The sequence below is a fragment of the Patagioenas fasciata genome, chromosome 1 (genome assembly GCF_037038585.1).
Source record: "Patagioenas fasciata isolate bPatFas1 chromosome 1, bPatFas1.hap1, whole genome shotgun sequence".
Lineage (NCBI taxonomy): Eukaryota > Metazoa > Chordata > Aves > Columbiformes > Columbidae > Patagioenas > Patagioenas fasciata.
In genome coordinates, this window is record NC_092520.1 from 91,712,338 (window position 1) to 91,734,980 (window position 22,643).

A 22,643-nucleotide genomic window follows, 5' to 3' on the forward strand; every position below is an offset into this window, starting at 1 on the left:
AGCATCCCAAATCAGAATCCTCCCTTGAAAAACAGACACAACGTTTGCTTCAGGCCTGCTGGCATTTCCTTTGTTAGTCTTGAACCCAGAACTGACTGATGATAGGTTTTAGAAATGGTAATGGGATCCTAAACATCAAGCATCTAGTGGAAACACTCTTCAATAAATTTAACAATTTATCATTTAAAAATGCTGATTTGTTAGAAAATAAACAATTCCAGTCATAATCTTAGAAGTACTACCATGTTAGAGATCTCGCCCTATTAAACTTGGTTTTACTCTATGCAATCTATTTGCAAACACTGCTTAGTTTTGTAAACAGATTTCTGCCAATCTTTCTATAAAAACATCATGGCCAACAGCTTGTTAAACTGAATCAGATCATTAGGTTGGCTTCCAATGTCAGTGAAAACTAAACCAAAAGAATGAAAATTAAACATTCCACAAGCATTTTCATGTTATTTGTGTTTATATAAAAATATCTCCTTTAAACAGTTGTTAAGAGATCAACTCATTTTCAAATGACAGTTTGGAACTAGCTATGTTGAAATGCGAACAAACACAAAAATCACCAACTTTCACTGGATTAGCCTGGGAAAACTGATTTCTTTTAAAATAAATTACCTTCTACACACCATACCATCTAAAAGAAATGCAAGAATCAGGAAGAAAGCATAAAGACCACTCAAAACAATACCAAACATTCTAGTGCATATTTACTAGATATAGTATCTATTAAATAGCTTAATATTTCAATATTCAAATTACAAATTTCTAATAAGAAAATGAACTTAAACAGGATTGATCCTATTCATCGCAGAGACAAGTGCTGCTACCGTTACATAGTCATGTAAACATTTACTGAAAACCTAAGGCTGAAACAGGCATCTGCTACAGAAGTGACAATTTCAGCTTTTGTCAGCAGAATCTACCGCACACAACACAACTCCTGGTTGCAAACAAGTCTATCAACCAAACAGCTTAAAGAGGCAAAAAGGTGTTTGCAGAGCTTCATCTCGGCCCCCATTTGATGTCTTTTACACCATGAAATTGCCTTTTCAAAGCGTGGTTGTCTGCCCACTCAGCATTTAGAAATGAGTCGTCATCATCCTCTTCGAGTTTCTGTCAACAGAAGTGAGAGGTTAAGGTGACAGCAATAAAAGTGACCTGAGGTTAGTGGCTACAACTGCACAGCTCACATGCAGTAAAAAGACACTGTTACCTTAAGTTCCTCCTGCTTTTTGTAGTAATACATCATCATCTGTTTTTGCTCTTCATGACTAATCAGAGGTTCACGCCCTGGAGCTCCTTGTCCTTTCTGAAAGGGAAATAATAAATTTTATTTATGATGGCGTTTGCGATATGAAAGAGAGGCTGCTATGCAGAGATAGAAAAATCTTTCTTTCAGACAATAGGGTTTCTCAAATTTAATAAGTTTCCACAGGACAGGAAAATAAATGTTGAGAAACTTCTGCTGCATTCAAGTAAGAATTATTTTTTCATCTCAGCATCTGAATCAAGCTGTCAAATTTGTGGACATCAGTGGAAACTACAAACAGGATTGAGACTATTTTACTTAAACTTCTGCTGTAGAAGACATAATAAATCTCTCTGCTTTACATCCATTCTAGATGTCTCAGGATGGGCCCATCCATCTCCGGCTTCCCTGCTAATGCAAACTCAAAATGCCATATGACTTAGTAAAGCAGGAAAAGAAGGCAGTTACAAAACACTACAAATAAAACAAATTTTGTTTGTTACTGCAAATGTTTTTTTTTTTCTAGGCAACTGTCTCATGGAAGAAATGATGCACACAGTAGAAAGTACCTGATGACAGTTATTGTCAACAATAGCAAATACAACAGTTTGAATAGAAATGGTGAACCCTCTCTGGAACAAAAAGGGTCTGAGGTGCTTTAAATTAACTCTCCAAGCCAAGAATGCAGGCATTCCTCGTCAGATAGAAAATGACCATACTACTTTGCATTCTCTGAAGAGGTCCATCAACTAACTAAACAGCAAGACAACTTTCCTGGGAGCCTATGCTTCAATGGCTGTTAAATTGTCACGCAATTTTTCAGTCACCATAATAGGAAAGAGAAAACAATTCTAGTCTTCTAAACGACAAACACATACATCACTTGACTCATCTTTGATGAATTCTGTTGCCGACACCTGCAGATAATAACACCTGCCATAAACATTAATGCTTTCAGTGGCAGAGAAGCTCTGACTGACATAGAAGCAAAATGCAGCTCCAGAATAATTCTGAGCAATGGTTAAGTACTCTGAGACATTTGATAATCACAAAAGCACCCTTAGAATGTGGTATTTTATATATATATATATATATATATATATACACATATATACACACACACACAAAAACTGGGTGAGCATCTTCTGAAAAAGCTCTGAAAGTCACTTGAAACATCAATTATTCTTCCCTTGAGCATGGCATTCTGAGATGAACACAACTGCAGAGTTAGCACAAAATCACATTGTCCAAAAACTAATGAACAGCCCCAGGAATGTGGTGCTAATTCTGATATTGCAAGAACATGACCATTGTGTCAGACAATGGTGCACACTGAATGACTGGCTTTTGCTGAAGCACCAGCTCTACAAGCTGAGGAGCAGCAGATCTTTGCCCCACTTTAGCACATTACTCCAGTGGATGACTCAGACCTGTGTTAATTAATTAAATTAATATAGATGGCCTCATCTGCTTCAGCACATCTGATGACTGGCAAGTCTAATTTCTTTAAAAAAATTCAGCTGAGAGCTTTAGGTGAGCTGGAGCCAACAGTGCAACTGGGTGGTGCAGGCCCAGCAGCTTGTTCTTCCTTCTAGCACTTAGCAAATTCTCACTGAACACTTCAGAACTGCATAAGCTCGGGCTCTTTCACAATCCGCGGCCTCTCAAAGAGGAGACATCCACATTTCCAAGGCAACTGATAGAGTTTGAGGACCTGCTGTCAAGAAACTCAGGACATCACAGGCAGGAAATTGCTGAGTTACGGACACTTTCTTTCAGACAACGAACAGAATGAAAAGGGGATGAGAGGTATCCACATCACATATGCGCTAAACTCTAAAACTGCTTTTTAAAGGCCAGGATAGGGACACAAAAACATTCACAAGTACAATTATTAAAACTGGGCAGACTGAATGATTGGCTCTGTTCAGTGTTCTGAACTGAGAACCAGCTGAGGTTTTTTTAGACTTTTCAGTTTGTATTTCACCTACTTTTAAATACCTCTTTGCTGTACTTTAGAAAGTGCTATGAAGCAAGTAATAGCAACTACAGTATTTAACTGATAGGCAAATGAAAAAGAGAAGAAAAACTTAGAATAAAATAATTAAAACCTTAAAATAGACGTACTGTTCTAAGACACTGAAGCTGGAACTCATCTATTCGATTTTATACACCTACTGACAATTCTCTTCCATACGGAATTAGCCGAAGATTAATAGTGTGAAGAAATTTTCAAGTGATACTTACTTTCTGTATCTTGACAATTATGGTGGTTTTCTCATTTTTGCCTACATAGTCAGACAGCAACTTCGTCTCTTTCAACTCCTTTCCTGCCCACCATAATTGTGCTTCTGATTCTTTTATAACTTCAAGTCCAGCCTGTGACAAATAAGCAAACAAGCTGAAGTGTTGGAGGACGTTGTTTTTTGCTTTTTTTCAAAATCAGAAAAGTTTTCCAGGATTTTTTTTTTTTCTGGAATTCCTAACAGAAAAGCCTGTGTAATTTTACACTATACATCTGTCACATCTTTCTCCTCATACTAATCTCTAGCATTTTTGTTCATATTCCATTCAATCTTGATCTAACATAAACACTTTAGGCAACAAATTCTCAATACTGGCATCAGAAAGAAATGACAAGTTATTTAAAATGAGTTCCAGACTTACCTGAACTTTGTATGACATTTCAAGCAAACTTCATTCATCTTATTTCTAGATAAGCTGTTGGTGTGCTTTTACAGAAATTATCAGATAAAAATACTAAACAAAATCTGCCATGCAAATGAAAACAACCGTCATTGATAAAACAAAGAACAGCACAGTACGCGTTTATCCCAGGTACCACATATAATCTAAATACATTACTGCATACATGAGTTCCTGACAAGTCTTCTTTATCTTCAAGCTCCATCCTAACTGGATCATGTGGAGGCAATCCCATGGGATACACAATCATCACAGCTCCTCGGAGCTGGTCCAATGCATCTTTCACCATCTCCATCGTAACACACACATTGGCCTGAACTTGTTTCTGAAACACAGACAGGGATCATGGGTCATTAAAAAAAAATATGTAAAAAGACTTCGCTTTGCAGTCAGTTCAAAGGTTCAACAGTGGGATATTTGAGCAAAGCTAACTGGCTGCACAAACTTATTAGGAGTGCAAATTTTCTTATTTGAATATTGACTTCTGAATACATCCCTAAACTTTTGCCCCTTCCAGTTTGCTTTCACTGGTTGGGGAAGGGAGAAGAAAAAGGAAAAAAAAAAAATAATAAAAGATCTTCAACTAAATTGTGTAGAACACATTTAGTAACAAATGTCTGTGGGATACAGGCATTCAAACAAGTATGCATCTGATCACAGAAACTGGACGGGAAGTCTTTTCTTCCAAGTACTTGTGATTCATGAACAAGATTCAAACCAGCAGAATCCAAGTGAAGGCTAGAGAAGGGGCCTAAAACTTGATGGAAAAAATAGAGCACATCTGAGTAGAAGAGTAAAGCTTGGCAAATTGCATGGCTTATGCAGAGATCCGTAAGATCGGATACTTGAGATCATTCCAAACCCTACTGCAACGGATAGAGGAAAACCAAGATGCATCTGGAAGAGAAGAAATAAACGCTTTTGCTTACAGATTTAACAGTTCCAATATTTTAAGTAACTAGGTTTATAAAAAAAAAAGCGAGCAAGAGAATGTTGCCTCCTTGTGGACATTCTTAAACTAGTTAACTGACAAGTACTATCGGTTTCTCAATCTCAGATTACCAACTTTTAATACTTTTTTTTCCGGTAAATACACAGGCGTACGTCTTCATTCTCGTGATTATGAAGTGATGAACCTAACAAACCACTTCCCTAACTGCCCTTAACTTCATTCATCAGTGAATGGCAGTAATTTCAGGAGTGAGCATGCAGTGTGGCATTTTTGCAACTTCTGATTGTTTTTGGTATATAACTGGAAGTTTCACCCAGGAGGATCTGCAGATATTTTTGACTCAGGAAGTAAAACTACACATTATTAATTTTCTCCCTGTTTAGAAACAGAGCTGATGGGATGCAATCCAACAGCAAAAAAAAAAAAAAAGTCCATCTGGAGAAAATCTTTATAGTCCAGAAGCTTTAATCTGAAACATCTCCCATTTTGTGTAGATTTTGCTAGAACTTTCGACACTCTGGCTGAAATCCTGCCTCAATTCAGGAGAGGTTTGCTGCAACTCAGTGCACTGGAAGCACTGACAGGCAACAGGGTAGCTCTTCACTTGCCTGCTGGAGGCCCTTGGAAACACTGAGCTGCTCACTCTAAATAACTGATACAACACTGTTATCAGCAACAGAACAGTCAAGAAGGCCAATTTAAGTGCACAGACCACACTAAAAATTCAGTAACATCATCTACTTGCATAACTGGTTTAAAGCTTTTTTAAGGTTCTACACATACCAATTACCAGAACTGTGAGGGGAGGGAGAAGAAAATCACTTGCACTTGTTTACAAAGAAGAAATTTGATAATAAATGTTACTTAATTTGTGTTTCAAAGTCATATGAAAGCTGAGACACAACACAGAGCACCTAAAGGTCTGGTGAAGTTGAATAACTGAGACCATAGCCCCATCAAGGCATATCCTCACGCTTTTCTTTAAACATACAAACTCACTGGGACTGAGTGTGAACCCAACTGCTTGTAAAATCTAAGAGATTAGAACACATTCTTCAATTAATTATACATAAAACTCAAAAGACTATCTTAACGAGCAGAAGTTATTTTATTTCAGGAACATGGCAGAATGCAGTTAATTTTTCACCAGAAACACGACAAGCATTTGCCTAAAGAATGTATCAATAGCAAATTAAGAGCGTGTGGATAAAATTAAATGTGATTTAATCATTCAATGTGGTCTTGGCTGCCAGCATTCACTTGGAGTTTAATATCTGATTCCTTAACTTGTTGAACCAGCTTGCCAAAAGCCATTAAGAAAATCATTAACAGAAATGTCAGTTTTTATTAGACTATTCACATCACTTTGTGATACTAGTCAAAAACGGTCAGCCCTTGCCCTGAAAAAGTCTATTTTTTCCTTAAGTTGCCCAACTACACAGAACCTATTAAGAAAGTCCCACATACCACATGTTACTTCAGGAAACTCACCTTAGAGATTAATGCCTTGGCTTCCTCTATTGTCTTCTTTATAACTTGCTGCATTTTTTCATTTGGAGCTAAAAATAATAGACACTTAGTTAAGAGGCTACACTTGCTATAAAGAAACCAAGCAAACAATGTGACCAGCTTATGCTCTATGGTAAGCAAATGAAACATTATTAAATCACAAAGCAAGAGAGATATTATTAAGTTGCAACCTTTTTACCAGTTTGATAGTTCATTGCCACATTTCTGACTAACTTATGAACAAAAAACCCAACAATATCTCTTCTGGGAGAGCCCAACTGACTTTTCCACAAAGACACCTGACTGGTATTTGGAACTTCATTTGGGACAAAGGTACTAAATAGAAAACAACCACCATAACCTCATAGCCCCCACAACCAAAACCAGGACTTTCCCATGGCATACTTAGGACTATTGTGGGCTTTACTGGCAGACATGCTGTAACCAGGGACAACAGCTTGGAGTTTTCTTTTTTTTCTAATTAAAATCTCAAACGTTTTTTAAATACAATGTGCATTTCACATTAAAGTTATCTATTTTAATTGTTATAAAAAGCCTCTCCTCAACAGAAAAATTCACTTAAAGCATACTCATTCACAGCTGAATATTTAAGTGCATCATTTGATAGTATTTAGTTTGGCCCGCATTTATACATTGTTCAATATTGCTGTCTTCCCACTGACAAATAAATGCCAAAGTACAATACTAGTGGTACTGTCCTTATGTTAATGTTGCTTGCAAACTTCTGCTGTAAGGCGTGACATTGCTGACAACCATGTGAAAGAAGACAGGCTTTGTCTGCATGCCTACATACGGGACACTCAGCTGTTTCTGAGAACACAGGAGGGAAAACATTTGCCAATAACATAAGCTCTTAAGCAAGTTCATCAAAGGCTTAAATTTGATAGGGCAACATGTGTTGGAAGAATTATTTTCCCTAAAATAAGACACTTGGAGTAAGCAGTTTGTGTATTACAGGTTAAGAGTAATTCAAAGATTCATGCTTAACTGAGCTGTCCCGCAATCAATGTCTGAAGGGCTGTGGGCCAAATGAGAGCTGTTGTGGTGTCTGTGCGGTGTCCAGAGCAGAGGGACAGACAGCAAGTAGACAATAGTGGTCCCTTCCATGCAATCAGTCCCCAGGCTCTTGACTCTAAAGTGGTGCTCGATACACGTATCAAATGCTGAGGCAAAACCACTTGGCAGCAGTTGCAAAAAGAAAAAGTGACAGGAATGAGTTCAGTGAGTCTGAGTCCCAGTGAATGAGAAAAATGGAGGAATATTAGAAAAACAACCTGTTATGCATCTTGGAGCCTCTGGAGAAATACAGTATTCAAGTATACATTTACAAACAGGGAGAATAAATTAAAGTGAAACAGTCAAACTTGCTTCTGATAATTGTTTACTTATCACTGGAGTTTACTTCCAAGTACTACAGCTGTAAAGCTAAACAGCGTAAGTGCTGAAGTGATACATGACTATTTAGGCTTTTAATTTAAATTACACCAAGTCCTAATCCAAGATGGAAGACTTATGTATGTAACTGACAGCTTAGCTATTGTGAAAACAGGCTCTTGAAATAGCTACTAAACAAATTTATAACTGCCTTTAATATAGTTTATTTATAGGATGATTTTTATAATTAGCAAATAAACATGAGCCAGCTGGCATGCTGGCCTAAAATCAAATTATATTTAGCATCTACCCATTTTTTATTTCTTCCAGGGCAGTGAGGTAAAAATGAAAGGTCCAGAATTATGGTTTCATGTTCCTCATTATATTGTAGATTATCTGGGTCTGCAGGAAAAGAAACAAACATTTGTTTGATTACCGTGTCCATTTCTTCGCCCAATTTCATCCTTCTTGAAGACGCTTCCACCGCTTGGTACACACTTGTCTGCCCATTCATCCTTTAATTTCAGTTCTTCAATTTGTTCATCTGTCAGTCCTTGCATATTATAAGGCAAGTAAACACCATGCTCTGCCAGATCCTCCATCTCTTTACAGCAGTTAGAGAACAAGATTAAAAATCTGTGTTACTGAAAACATAGTGTTTACAAAAGCCTTTCACATTGCATACATGCAGGCAAAATCATACTCCTAGCCTTCAGTTTTTAGAGTTATGTAAATGGAATAAATAACAATGTGTACAAATACAAGTATACAGATATATGCACTGTAATTATATTACGATTCATACATTTCACACACATGTGAAACCATGTAACAAATTATACAGTACAGGTATGAAAGCCTAGAAAATACTAGCCGGCCATGAACTGTTTCTTTTTTATATTTCCTTAGCTTTAGCTGACTGCATATTCCTTTTTCAAAGTACTTTTGGGAAATCAACTTCTTTCAAAATGTAAACATTTTATTGTTATACACTAACAGATTTCTTTGCAGTTCAGAAAATACGTAACTGGACTTGCTATAACTTTGTCAATATGACATCCAATCCAAGGGGTCAGATTCACACCCAGTACAAAATTTAAAAGGAACAAAAGTCTCTATAATAATTTATTTCTAACCACGGAACAACAGTACAGGGGAATTCTAGCTGAGACAACAGAGAAGTGTAAATGCTGGTTAACAACACACAGTCTGATGCAGGGAAAACAGAAAGTACACAAATGCATTTTCCTAACCCCTTTGTCTAGCTGATCCATGGCCTGCAAGCTACACTCACTACTTTCCCCCAGGACAATTTATCCAGCTGTCAGCCCACTTCACAGCATTCTTTCCCTGAAGGCCCTCCAGCCTCTTTCCCATCACCATATTAATTAAAGCATATCCACCTCACAACAGACACACCAAAAGTAACCCAAGTCCCAAGACATGGTAATTCTGTTCCCCTGGCCAGGAATATAGGCACACATATAAAAACATAAAGGCTAAGATTAAATTAGCAACTACGGTGGAGAAACAGCAACAGATCTGTAGAAAATAAGAGAGCTGAAAATATGGTAACCACAGTATCTGGGGGTTGGAATGTTTTTTATTTCAAATTACTCTCAAAATGGCTTCTTACACTACACATGTATTTGCAGCTGGAGCTCATCAAGTGTAGACGGTCTGCACCCTTCAGGTCAGACTCATCTGAAGGGAATTCCAGCTCATGTGTTCCCAGACTTAGCCACAATGCAAAGCGTGGTCAGCAGAGAAAAACAATAAATGTTTTTCAAAGCCAACTCCTGAATTGAACTAAAGAATCAATTTAGACACATCCAGTGATTCTCCACCACATGGCAAGAGGACGCCTTGCACCATGCATGCACTACGAAACACAAGAATTCCGTTTGCGTATTGGGTATACCTCTGGTCACAAAGGATTTATGCAACCACTGTGGGACAGGACATGCTGCACTTCACAGAACAGAATCATAGAATCGTTTTGGTTGTAAAAGACTTTTAAGATCACCAAGTCCAACTGTCAACCCAACACTGCCAAATCCACCTCTATACCATATCCCTAAGACCCTCCTCTCTCCATCTTTGAAACCCCTGCAGGGATGGTGACTCCACCACTTCCCTGGGCAGTCTATTCCAACCACAAAGAAAATTTTCCTAATATCCAGAATAAACCTCCTCTGGCATGACTTGTGGCCGTTCCCTCTCATCCTATCACTTGCTGCTTGGGAGAAAAGACCAATACCCTCCATGCTACAACCTCTTTTCAGGTAGCTGTAGAGAACGATAAGGTCTCCCCTCAGCCTCCTTTTCTCCACTGCAATTCCCTCAGCTGCTTCCCATCAGACTTGCACTCCAGATCCATTCGGGGTGCAACGGACAAATTTTCAGCCACGTACAGTAGAAAGGTCAGAACTCCAAACAGCCTCGAAAAAAAAAAAAGTACTACAAAACCCACAAGTAAAATACCAGAAAATGGGAATTCACACGATTTGACAGTTTCGGTGGGGATGTGTAGTTCTGCTAAATTTAAGGGGCGATGGCTTCCCTGCAGCAAGGCTAAGATTTGAGAGTTATTTCTTAAATTCTGCCAGTACAGAAGTCCTGCAAGGCCGCAGCCAAGTAACCTCCGAGTGCCGCCCCTCAGCTCCCAGCCTGCGAGCAGCAGGGCACAAACTACTCAGGAGATCAAGCACTGAATGCGGCCTGGCCCCTCCGCCTCAGCGCTCCGCACCCAGCCAGGCAGCGAGCCCACTCCAACACGGGGGGAGAAGCCAGCGCCCGCCGGCTGCCGGGGGCACGGGCCCGGCGGGCCGGTACCTGAGCAGAGGCGCTGCACCTTTAGCCTCCCATTGTAGATGCGGGCGACGAGGGGCGCCAGCTCGGCCAGACGGGTGCTGCCGGCCGCCTCCAGCAGGAACTGGCTCTCGTCGGCACGCTTCACGTGCAGCCGCACCATGTCGGAATCTGTGAGGGGAGAGGGGGAGAGAGGGAGAGCGGGAGGCCGTTAGTGCCGTTACAGCCACCGCCCGCCCGTCCGCTCTCCCTCCACAGCAACCGCTCCGCGTCCCTGGATACCAGCGGTGAGAAGGCAGCGCAGGGGGGAAAAGGCCGCTCCCGGCGCTGTGAGCCCGCCCCGCTGCCACTGCCCGCCCCTCGCACCGCCCGAGTGCCCACCGGAGCGGCGAGCAACCTTCACTCCACCCGGCGCCGGCCCTCCGCCCTTCCGCTTCCGGCCCTCCCGCTGCCTCTTAAAGGGCCCGCTCCATCCCTCCTAGCCATAACTGCCTGAAGCGCTGCGGCGAAGAGGGCGTCTGAAGCACAAAGAAAGAGAAAAAAAAAAGCTAAAATTTCTTCAGGGCAGGTATGTTTATTTCATGAATACACCGCCCCCTTCCACAGGGCAGACAGGGTTTCAATAGGGCAGCCCCGGAGAGGTCGCGCAGCCGGGAAGAGTTCGTGTGCCACAAGCCAGAACATCGTCACATTGAACAGAGTAATTTGCCACAGGGAACACACAATTCATGAAAACGTGTTGAGCGTCTCTAATTTTAATTCTTAGTATTTTCAGAACTCCTGCTAGTAATTATTTTCGTTAATACACGGTCACAGTGGTTAGCTATATATAGATAGATATATATATACACACACTATATTTTTTGAGCATTTCTTGTGATCTCTGCCATACTTTGCCATCAACTTCTCTAATCCTGTGAAGTGTAGAGGTGCTATATACCAGGTACATTTTAGACAGTAGTTTTTAATCACTGTAATTAAATATTCAACAAAGAACATATTTATCACGGAACTCCCACTAGCAAAAAGTTACCCCAAAAATTGGTTTGCTAATGTAAGAATATACCAAAACACCAATCACACAGATGTTTATAGCAACAGTTTAAAACAAGGTAATTCACATACTGAAGCACAAACAGTATAGTACCACTGCTGTTTAAAATGTACGAGTACTGTTTAATGACCCAAACAGAAAAAAAAGCACAATATTAAACTCACTATCATCACTTCTCTATCCAGCTGCAGCTCATGGTTAACCATATACTGTTTAAAGGAAGAGTGGATTATTTCATAAATAATGTTTCAATAGCATCTGAGAACTTTTTAAAAGTACTGTCATTATGTATTTTGCTACTATAAATATAACGCTAACCTGTTGTGTTTCAGTCCCTGGTTTTGCAGAACCAGAACAGTTTGTTCAGAAGGAAGCCAATGTGTGTAGGCATGTGTTTGCAGTCCCCCAAGAAGTGACAACATCGTGACACATTCAGCTTTGGATGAAGGTTTGCAGCTGCGTATACCGGTCCTGCCCTAAGACACTGCCAATTGTAAGGAGAACTGCAGGGTTTTATAGCATACCTAGGTGGAGCTACGGAAATCAGCTAAATTGCCTCAAAGTAATAAAAGATCCTGTTTTATGTAATCTCTTGTGAGCTTTAGAAAATCATAAAAGCAGAAAGAATTGCGTGTTTATAGCATAATGTGTAGAACTGTGACTCAGCTTTCATCAGCCTCAAGGCAGGACCACACAGAGGACGGTCCCTGTCTCTGGGTGAGGAGGAGCCTCTCGTTCAGTTTTAACTGCAAAAATGACAGAATGATATTGTTCAGCTCAGAAAATTACTCTTCTCTGGTTTCCTTTGAAAGTAAGACTTTAAAAACACAGGAGTAAGTCCAGCAGAGGGGGAGGATGCTGAGCGGACAAGCCCAGTCACACGAGATTACTTTCTCCTTCTCTGATGTTGCAACATGGTGGCCGATTCCTTCACTCGGGCCTTTCTACAGGGCAGGAAAGCCCTTCTAACGCGCAAAAGAGTGGGACAAGCCAGCTCCCGTATCATGTCTGCAACTGGTAAAGACTGCTTTGTATCACAAAACCCAAGGTTGAGGTTGAGGGAAAGCTTACTGTATCATTTTTTTCCAATCTGTGGGAAAAAAAGTATCTTTAAAATAATAATGAATAACTGGATGATATGGAACAATTATGCTGAAGTAATGCTAGTGAATATATATCACAATAGTATTTCATAGCTGAAATGTACTGACACAGAAAGTTAGTCAAATATTGAATATATTAATGTGCACAGTTTTGCTTGTATTTTGAAATTAAACTATTTTTGTTGTGCCTCAAATTCAAATATAAGCCTTACAAATATCCATAGCCTCTGTTATAAATCAAACAACTTCTAAACAATACTTGTCAACATTCAAATCTCAATAAACTTTGGCAGTTCTTTGGTAAATACTTATAAATATCAATTAACAAAACAGTAAAAAGGGAGTGGGGAGGCTACCAGCAGGGAGCCTCTATTTTTGAAATTCCACAAAGGGGAATGGAAATGAGAGAGCTCTCTAAGCAAAAACTATTTCCAAGACTGGTATATTTTAATGAGATTAGTAGCTCATCCTGCTTATCTCTGTCTATTCAAATACTATCACATTGGGATTTTAATAAATTTCAGACCATTTTTTGTGCTCTACCATATATACATATGCAAAATTTATACACCAACAATAGTGGCTGTTTACGAGTAAAGTTAAGTTTCAGTGCATTTGACAGTTAATTATTGCACACAGAATAATCTCAAATGCCCAATTATTCTACTGGATAAATGTAGCAACAAATGCAACCTCTCATCTTTTTGAACATCTATCTTTCTGTAAAATCTTGCGTTGGTGACACCTTAGGTGCCAAAGAAGTGAAAGGATCTGCAGGGGATCTGTTGCTGGTTGTTCTTGATGGGACAGGAGGTGCAGGTGGTCTTCTTGCTGGCATTGTGTAGAAGCAATCAGTAGAACTTTTATTCCAGTCATTATCAAAGTTAAAGTCTGAACCAAGAAAAGTATTTTGTTCAGTGCACAGCAAATCTGGACATCCAGCTGACTTCCTGGAACTGATTTGCTTAAAATCTGTAACACTTTTAGATGGCTTTAGCTTTGCATTGAAATTCTCCTCCTCATCATCAAACGTTACCCATGCTTTCCGCTGTACGTTTTTTACCATGAGAGATTTACTTCGCAAGCAAAAAGTGTTTTCGGGTGCATCAACAGAAAATACAGGCTTGCTTGTATTACAGCTGGGGGGAGTTAGAGAAGGGAAAGGATTGCAAGCGGCACGTCCTTCTAGTAAACGTGAAGTTATTTCGGACTCTTGTGTTTCTGTTCTAAATGGGTTTCCAGCACTAGGAGTTCTTTCAGTGAATGGATTTGTGCAGTTCAGTCCAGTAATAAATGGATTTGGAGAGCTGCGCTTATGTTCCTGGGACGTGTTAAAGGCCGGAATAGGAGGCATTGCTGGCATGCAATTTATGGTATTCAAAGCATCAGCATTTCTTTGTGTTGCTGAAGGCAACTGTATCAACTCCTTTTGGTTTAAAGTCGGAAGGTGTGATGTTCGAACAGACGTCTGCATCTTCGACACAAGCAGCTGAAATGACAAATCTTCAAAAGGGTCACTGTTCAACTGCGTTTCAAGTTTAGTGCAGTATGTTCCATTTGTTTTAGTCTGGAAAGAAAACAAGGTGCTTAGTAATCACGCAGCTGGCTGTTTTGAGATTATCAGTAACTCCCCAGTTCTCACTCTACTTATGAGAAGAAAAGAAGCTCTTAACCCGAAACCTCAATACAATTTGGTTGCAACGTGCACAATGCACTTGTAGTAGAATGATTGCTTCTTTTCTGGAAAACAATAACTCTTAACCCCTTTTCTGAAAAAAAAGCCTACGAGTTGTTAAACACAATTTTCCCCCTTGCTGGTTGATGCAGCTTGACTCTACTTCATGCAGGTCAGAATCCTAGCCAAAAGCACTTGTGACCATTGTATAAGAAAATCTTTAAGAAATTTGGGAAATGTTCCTGAATTCTAAACAAGTGATAACCCAGCACAAATATGAAATAAAAAGCTCTAGGTTTCATTGTTTGAGAGATTATGACACTGATGTTACAAGCAATATTTAAGCATCACAATGAAAGGAAAAATTAGTGTTATTAGTATATACCCTTCAGACATTTCTACGTATATGTGTGCATCTGTAGGCATCTCCAGTGCCTCTTGACATGTGAATGTACAATCATCAGTTTCTAATATTTTAAAGTGGCAAGTTATCATTGTTTAGAATAACACCAAATGGAGACAACAGAGTTTTTTTCCACAGAACTTCTCATCTTTTAAAAACAAAATATTCCTATTTTAATACATTTCTGCAAACAACGATGCAACATTTATACCTTATAACAACTGTCCAAAAGGCAGACTATCTACCTTTGTTCAAGTCATCACACTGACAGAACAGAGTTTGGAGCTTTCCCTTATAAAACGAATGCAAAGAATTAAGCTTAAGTTAAAACAGCTTCTGAGAATTCAAATTTCACAAATTTGCCATTTTAACACATCACCTTAATATATCCAAAGTTTGGATATTTAGCATGACAATTCTGTTAACTAATGTTTTGTTGAACTAGGATGCTAGTTAAAACTGTCAACTAAAATACAATATTATTATAGGCTGACCTTAGTCTTTAAGCATCTTGGTTTTACTGCATTTATCATTAATAGTTTGAGGCATGTCTCCACATAACTACTGCCTAAGCAGCTAAGCAAAATTAGTTTGCAGGCTTTAGAGACTCCCAGGAATAATAAGAATATTGTTCCTCCCAATGTAACCAACATAACAATTTCCTTCAAAAAATTGTAGTTGTAGTGTGAATTGGTTTGCAGGAGAAATGAAGCATGCTAGCAACAATGCATTTGCTCTGATGTTTTTTAGGAAATAATAATGTCAGTTGCGTGCATCCCTGGCACTACTATGTCAGAGAGTTTCTAAAACAGATGAAGGCTCATGTTACCAAACCATAAACAGAGTAATTCAATATTGGTATTTTTATATGTATATAGTGTTTTGCAAAATAATATCAAAACAAAAGCATCAAGTAACTGAGGGGGGAAACGTGAAAAACTGAACTGTAGAAAGAATATAAATCAAATGCAGCTTGGCACCAGCTGGTTAAGTCTTGTGTTCATCAACCAAGTAATCAAAAAGTACAAGATCCCAAAGAAACTATGAATCCCAGTTGGTCTTTATTGTAAGTAGAATTTGCTCTGAATAATCTGGAACCAAATGCTTTTAAAATTGTAACAAACAGTATATTTTACTTAGGCTAACAGTAAGTTATTGGTTCTTTGAGAAACGTGAAATATGTGGTTTATTTTGAAAAAACTTTGATAGTGCAACAGCATCAGGATTTATTTGCCTTAAAAAATAATGTTAACTCCAACACCTACTCGTTTTTTTCCAGATGGACTGAGATCAGGAGATTCAGCAGTGACTAAGCAACATACGTGAGGTTCTAATTGTTTCATAAAAGATGATGAAGCACAATATTTGCTATGGTGCTACTAAATACAGTTAACAGTATCAATTTTAATTGCATTATGAAAAGAAAAAGCAAACTATGGTATGACAGTCAATTCATTAATGGGGACAGGTGATTTTTAACGTGGATGAGACTGCAGATGTATGAAAACAAGATTCATACATCTTTTCTGCTTGAATAGATGGAGACCACATACAAGATTGGTAAATAGTCAGATACCTGTTACCCTGATGGTTGCTCCTGCTTGTGAAAGAGAAACAGACATCAAAGGAAAGAAAATTAGGAAGAAAATCCAAGTAACAAAGCAACCTCAAGTTAAAAATACTTCAAGTTTTCACAAAGCCATTTTTGGACATATGAATACAAACAAAAAATATCTATCACACACTACACTAAATTTTAAATTTCTGTTGTATTCTATTGTAAGACTTACAAGCTCTACCATTAAGAGTCAGAAAACCCAGCTCAAGCTAATTCTGGCATTATTTCCATACAGACATTCATTGTGCAGCTGATTGTGGCTTTTTTTGAAGACTGATTATAAGAGTTGGACTACTGATGGTCTAATTCTAACCATCTGTTAACATGAAGAGCACTATAGCCCTCATTCTGGGAACTGTGTGTGTATAATCACTCTTCTATAGTAATAGTTTTTCAAGCTGAAAAAAACATAAGACTTCTCATTCAATCAAAACCCCAAATCTCCTTAATTTACAATAAATAAAACTATTTAAAATAACTACTTTTGGTTTTGAAAGTATTGCTCAGTAATCTATAGAGTCTTGAATATTCACACGGTATGCAAGCAATTATTTTTATAAGGCGAGATTTAGATTCTTAAATATCACAATTGAGCTTTGAATCAAAGGATGGGCTTGGAATCCACTACCTCTCAAAAGATTTTGTATTTACGTAAAGACCTTTTCCCAGAAAACTTCGTATTTACAAACAAAAATCAAGAAATGAAAGAAACATTTAAAAGAAACCGAAATAAAAACCCTAACCTGCAGACAATCAATGAAGCTGAAAGCGGGCCTTCCTTGTGATTGCAGAGCCTGTGTTAATCAAAGAAATCTGATTGCAGAGAAAATTATAGTTCCCTGAACTAGCCTTAGACTAGCGGGTTTGTATATTGTTAACAATCTAGTCACAGCATTCCGTAGCTCAAAAACCTCTTTACAGTGTTCTTGAACATATTTTTGATTGCTGTGTATACACACAGATAAATGTAATTTTCATAATAATTTCGAGAGAACTGCTTGCACTTCTTCCACCAATCTGTTTCTAGTCACAAAATCGGTTCGTTCCTCAAGCACCTTATGCCTCCATGTATATTCTTTGCTGGCAACACTTCATACTTTCTAACAAACTGCAAGAAGTCCTGATATTCTATCTGTGTAGTCAAAAATATCCACCTTTTTTGGCCTAAGTTTCCAAAATGGAAAAAAAAAAGTTAACAGGCAGAGAGAGGTTCAGCAGGAAGAAAGGAAAAGCATTTAGATTTTTCAATTAGAATTCAAAATGAAGTCATTGAGGACTGAATTTGGCTGCTTGATTGTGATACAAAATAGGTATTAACTAACTGCTTTAGTGAAAGTGGGCTTCAGATGTAGAGATAAGGTAAAATCTAAAATACTGATGAAAACTTATGTAGTTAAAAATATCCACAGCTGAGTTTGTTAAAAAAAACCCCACAAACTTACTCTTGGTAAGAACTGGGCACAAATCCATCAGGTTCAATAAATTTGTGCTTTTATTCAAGTAGTGTATTATCTGGCCTAGGACCTGATACTGTAAAAACTAACAGCACTGGCCTTTAGAGAAGAAGTTTAGCCTTATGTATACATAGATAACACTGTAAACCTACTTCTGCATTTTTTAAACAGTAGTAAGAAAAGAAAAAAGGATTTTTTGCAAAATACCACTCTAAATGGTCCCACAGAACAGAATATTTATGTTACTGTATTAAATGTTCAGATTGTTTTGATATCTTTCTATATTTTAACTGACACTGGTGAATGGGGAGTAATGTATTTCTATTAAGAATCTATCAGTATCATCTTCCTGTAATGAATTATTATCAACATAAACCACCACATCATGCAATCCATAAAGCTTACTTTATAATCAAAACCTCAGTTAGCTAGTTACTATAGAGCTGAAGTCATGCATGTGTCATAATAAAATGAAATTTCTTAGACTGAGTTTCCATACAAAGCTGCCAAATGACAATGTAACTTCAAGAACAAGGTGTCCATTAAGTTATAAGTCATCATACAAAGTCTTAAGTTATATGTTTAGTATTTGAGATCTTAGTTTTTCATGGACACTACATAAGCAATTAAGTGTTATCCTACTAGAGCCTGATGATCTTTGAATGTAATCTTTTGACCTTTATTTTTGTTTGCTTGCTTGCTTTAGGAGTTTTTCACACATCCACAGCATTCAGTACAAGCTGTGTTAATTTACTTAATGAAAAAACATATATACAAGGTTTTATTACTTACTTGCTGCTGCGAAGGAGCAGATTCAGAAGGCAAACTGTGAGACGATCGGCTACGAGGAGGCGGTTGTGGGGGTTCCAGACTTTGTGGGGCACTTGTCTGAGATGGATGTGATGCCACAGGTATCAGAGGTTCCTGCATCTTCAGCACAGGTGGTGGCTGAGTGGTGGGCTGAGTGGGTCCAGCAGCCTGAGGCTTTAGTGGTTCAGGAAGCACTGGTGAGCCTGTAAGTATATTTGCAGCGGTTTTCACTGCAAAGAATCGTAATAGAAATCTTAGGAACGGCAAGAATGAGAACACGTGGCTGTGGAAGTACGAGACGGAACTGCAGAAGGTGCTATAAGAATGATGGGTGTTCAAGGCCACTAGATTAGAAGTCATCACCAGTAAAAATTGTTACTATAGATACAAAATAAAGAACCAGAAACCATGTAATTCTTAAATATACTTCAGTTGTATTTAAAAGCATTTTGGAAGACACTATTATAAAATGCATATTTTTATATTAATACAATTTTAAAAACTATTTAAGTCTAGGAAATGGCTTTGAAAGTGAAACATAAACACTATTCCAAATGTTACGATTACAGAGAAACCACTTCACAGAATAATCCAGTGATCAACACCTATGACAGGACACACCAATGTGCCCAGACCAGAACATAGCAATCCGATCAAAGTTTCTGATGGCATGAAATCTGTGGGTTTAGAGCTCCTCTGACTGCTGCCTATTATCTGATAAGGGTTTACAATACTTGTGAATAATCAACACTAACATAAACTGCCAAATATTACTACATTAGAGAATCTTAATTTCTAATGAAAAACAAAGACATCTGTTGAAAACAAAGCACTCAAACCAGAGACAGCACCTCTTGACTGAATAGTAACTTAAATATTTAACTTCTAAAGTAAACTTACCCCTTGGTGGTTCAGCTGGTTTGGTTTGAGTTTCAGGGGCTGGTCTTCCCCCAGAGGGACGGACATGGCTTTGTGGTGCACTAATAACTCCAGCTCGAGGTGGAACAGTCTGACAGAATAATTGGTAAAAAGAAATTATTTTAGCTCTACTTTGGAGCTGTAGTCATCTACTGTTAAATGATTCAAGATGATTAGGATTCTGTGAAAAATACATTATTTGATAACAGTTGCTGAGCTAATTTTTTAATGCACATAAAAAAGCAAAGAATATATTCTCATAACATTATGAGGGTTCAATTCAAAGTAAAGAATTTTTACAACAGTTTTCAACTTTATATAAATATTTACCCATGCGACAATGTTTGAAATACTTATTATTTTATTACTCTTAGTATGGTTATTTTACCTAAATCTGCAAATTGTTGTAAGCAACAAAAACAACAACTACTTTATTTGGAGATCTCATAAGGACACAATGACAACCTACTGTCAATGCAGACTGTAGACACCATCTACCTTTTAGGCTACAGTTAGAGCCTGCCATTTGCAAACAGCAGCTACAGTCAATTTTATGTAGTGAAAGTCCAAGATATGCATATAAGACCATGGTTAGTTCTTTTCTCTGAAACTTCTGTTTGCTAACTATAAGGCAGTTACTCTTGTTCCTCATTAACAACAACAACAACAACAACAACAAAAGTGGGCCATATAGTGATATATTAATAAATTATTTCCTCTGTATACTATGTTTTCTTTACCCAGATTTTTAGAAGAGGACATTTTACATTTCTGGGAAAATAACATAAAAGTGCAAAGATCAAGAACTGTTCACTGTGAGATTCAGTCTCTTTAAAAAAAATGAATAAGCAGAAAGTGATTTCAGTGGCGGCTTTCAGTGGTTTCAATACTGTACAAGAATTCTATAGAAATGGCAATAGCAGGAAGGTAAAACTGTTTTAAGCTCTACAAGAACTTTGGTATCCCTGCACTGCTGGTAGCATTCTTTTGTTTCTTGCTCATTTAAAAGGTGGAAAAGGAACTCTATAACCATTTATTAAACAAATTTATACAGATTTAACTTAAACTCTTGTGGTTAGGTGCATGGCTCCAAGTCTGACAACATTCAATAAGCAACTGGACAACGTCCTCAGACACATGATGTGAACTGTGGGGTTGTCCTGTGCAGGGACAGGAGTTGGACTCGATGATCCTTGTGGGTCCCTTCCAACTCAGGACATTCTATGATTCTATGATCTTTATTTTAACGGCTTCTTCACACACTCTCTCTCATTCACAAAAACTCGTCTAACACTTTACCTGGAAGAAAGATACAGCATTAAAGAAAAGGTGCAGTATTTGTTCATAGGTCAAAAAACTCATTGGTATCTATCCCACTGACATTTATGCAAGCAGAATGCTTTTCAGCCTTACCAAAAACTCCCATCTGTGCTCTCCATCCTGTCAATGTCTTTGTGAACATTATCCCAATGGGATAATGGAGATGGAAAACAAAGTTCTCGAATGACCAAGAAACTAATAAGAAAGAGACAACTTTTGCTGCTTTTTAGTCTGAAAAATGTCCAGGTATAAAGAGGGATGATCTAAGTTAAAGAGACTGGAACTCACACAAAGGGAACAAAGTAAGCACGAATGCTGTGGTTGATGTAGACGTACCAAGAAAAGTCCTTCATGCTGCTGCAAAAATTCCCTCTGAAATACGCTGCAAAGTCTAAAGAATTATCAACAAACAATACCATTTCTTAGTAATTCTTTAAGATGACCTATAGATATTAAAACACTTTCTCCTTCCCTAACACAAGGCTCCTACTTGGTGCTGTTAATAGAAATAACGCAGATGTCTTCCATCTCTTGATTTCTTGCTTGTAGTGAAGCATCCAAGTGCCCACAAATCCTTCATTCAATTCCTTCATTTCAATTCCACAAATAAAGAATGAAATGCAGAACTAATGTTTATTGAATATTTTGTTGAAATAGTTGAATGTTTCACTTTTACATGAAGAATCTTATCAAAATTAATTTTTAAAACAAGGTACAGAACTCCATTACACATCAAGTAATCAGCAATGTATCAGTTGCCTATATAATACATTAACTGCCTGTAACCAATTAACTGCCACCAGGATATACATTTCAGCACAGAAGATAATACATTTTATCATACCAAATCAGCAACATAGTCAACAGGAACATACAATGCAAAGAATAACTTCACCCTTCACAGTTATTTGAAAGTGAACAGAAAATACTATATAATTTGGGAGCCTATGAAGTGATTGCGTAGAGTGCAAAACAATAAAGTAATGTCCAGTATATATATTCTGAAGTATTTTTAGTCAACAGACAAGAATTGCTGGGGGAATTAACTCATATAAGCTATAAAATGACTAGTTAATTTTGCAGTTTTCTTACATCTGTTATGACTTACAAAACCCCACTGCCAGTGTAATAAACTGCTGAAACTTAGGAGAAGAATGATTTTAAGACAAAACACCTACCGGTCTGGTTGTACCATATCCAGCAGTTCCTGCGCCTGAAATTCCAGTTGAAGGTGGAGGCTGATTACGAACTGGAACAGATATCAGAGATTGCTGACTTAGAACTTATTTCAAAATGAACTTCTTTCTGTATTATAATTAGTACAAAGCATCTATATCTGTATTACCTAAGTTATCTTTTCTTTGTGTTCCAGGACTTTTTGGTGCTTTGAAGCATGGAAAAAAAATTAGATTATCTTTGTTAGATAAGCTAGAAATGGGTATTATATGGCACTGGCACATTATCACTAATGGAAACGGGAGCAAAAAGACATTAGTGATTTAAGTTTTTACATATTAAAGTCTAACCATCAGCTATGCTGTTACTCTAGCACACTCTTATCCCATGGCACACGTGAGGCAATATGACCCTTCGAATTACAAATTAAGTCAAATCACCTCCTATTTGTTGTAAGCTAAAGATGCCCACTTGTACAGGC

General features: G+C 37.9%; 2 protein-coding genes across 25 annotated transcripts in view; both read right to left on the bottom strand.

The window, feature by feature from the left end:
• Window positions 1-450: 450 nt before the first annotated feature.
• Window positions 451-11,087, bottom strand: CFAP298 (cilia and flagella associated protein 298). 2 transcript variants are annotated; one of them, XM_065862577.2, is made up of 8 exons: window positions 11,013-11,087; window positions 10,656-10,802; window positions 8,257-8,424; window positions 6,408-6,475; window positions 4,131-4,289; window positions 3,506-3,637; window positions 1,223-1,318; window positions 451-1,122 (listed from the first exon to the last, which is right to left on the bottom strand). In XM_065862577.2, the coding sequence occupies exons 2-8, from the start codon at window positions 10,792-10,794 to the stop codon at window positions 1,012-1,014; spliced, it is 873 nt and encodes a 290-aa protein (XP_065718649.1). In that variant the 5' UTR covers window positions 10,795-10,802; window positions 11,013-11,087; the 3' UTR covers window positions 451-1,011. The 2 variants fall into 2 exon arrangements, with proteins under 2 accessions (XP_065718649.1, XP_065718651.1); XM_065862579.2 differs by lacking the exon at window positions 11,013-11,087 and adding an exon at window positions 10,914-11,006.
• Window positions 11,088-11,185: 98 nt separating this feature from the next.
• SYNJ1 (synaptojanin 1) overlaps window positions 11,186-22,643 on the bottom strand; it is a 63,715-nt gene continuing 52,257 nt past the window's right edge. For 7 of the 23 annotated variants that reach the window (XM_065862561.2, XM_065862560.2, XM_065862564.2 and 4 more), the window contains 5 exons: window positions 22,332-22,370; window positions 22,165-22,235; window positions 19,649-19,757; window positions 18,731-18,978; window positions 11,186-14,355 (listed from right to left, as the gene is read on the bottom strand). In XM_065862561.2, the coding sequence (XP_065718633.1) occupies window positions 13,501-14,355; window positions 18,731-18,978; window positions 19,649-19,757; window positions 22,165-22,235; window positions 22,332-22,370 (1,322 nt within the window). In that variant the 3' untranslated portion in view covers window positions 11,186-13,500. Of the gene's footprint in view, window positions 14,356-16,442; window positions 16,467-18,730; window positions 18,979-19,648; window positions 19,758-22,164; window positions 22,236-22,331; window positions 22,371-22,643 lie in introns of all 23 variants that reach the window. The other 16 variants (XM_065862575.1, XM_065862574.1, XM_071810534.1 and 13 more) reach the window with 7 other exon arrangements.

Bases quoted from the DNA above. Each gene is read 5' to 3' on its own strand.
- CFAP298 (XM_065862577.2), bottom strand. From the start codon at position 10,794: ATGGTGCGGCTGCACGTGAAGCGTGCCGACGAGAGCCAGTTCCTGCTG. The intron at 4,290-6,407 runs GTGAGTTTCCTG...TCTGTGTTTCAG, and splicing joins CCAAGGCATTAATCTCTAAG to AAACAAGTTCAGGCCAATGT. The intron at 1,123-1,222 runs GTAACAGTGTCT...TTCTGTTGACAG, and splicing joins AAAAGCAGGAGGAACTTAAG to AAACTCGAAGAGGATGATGA.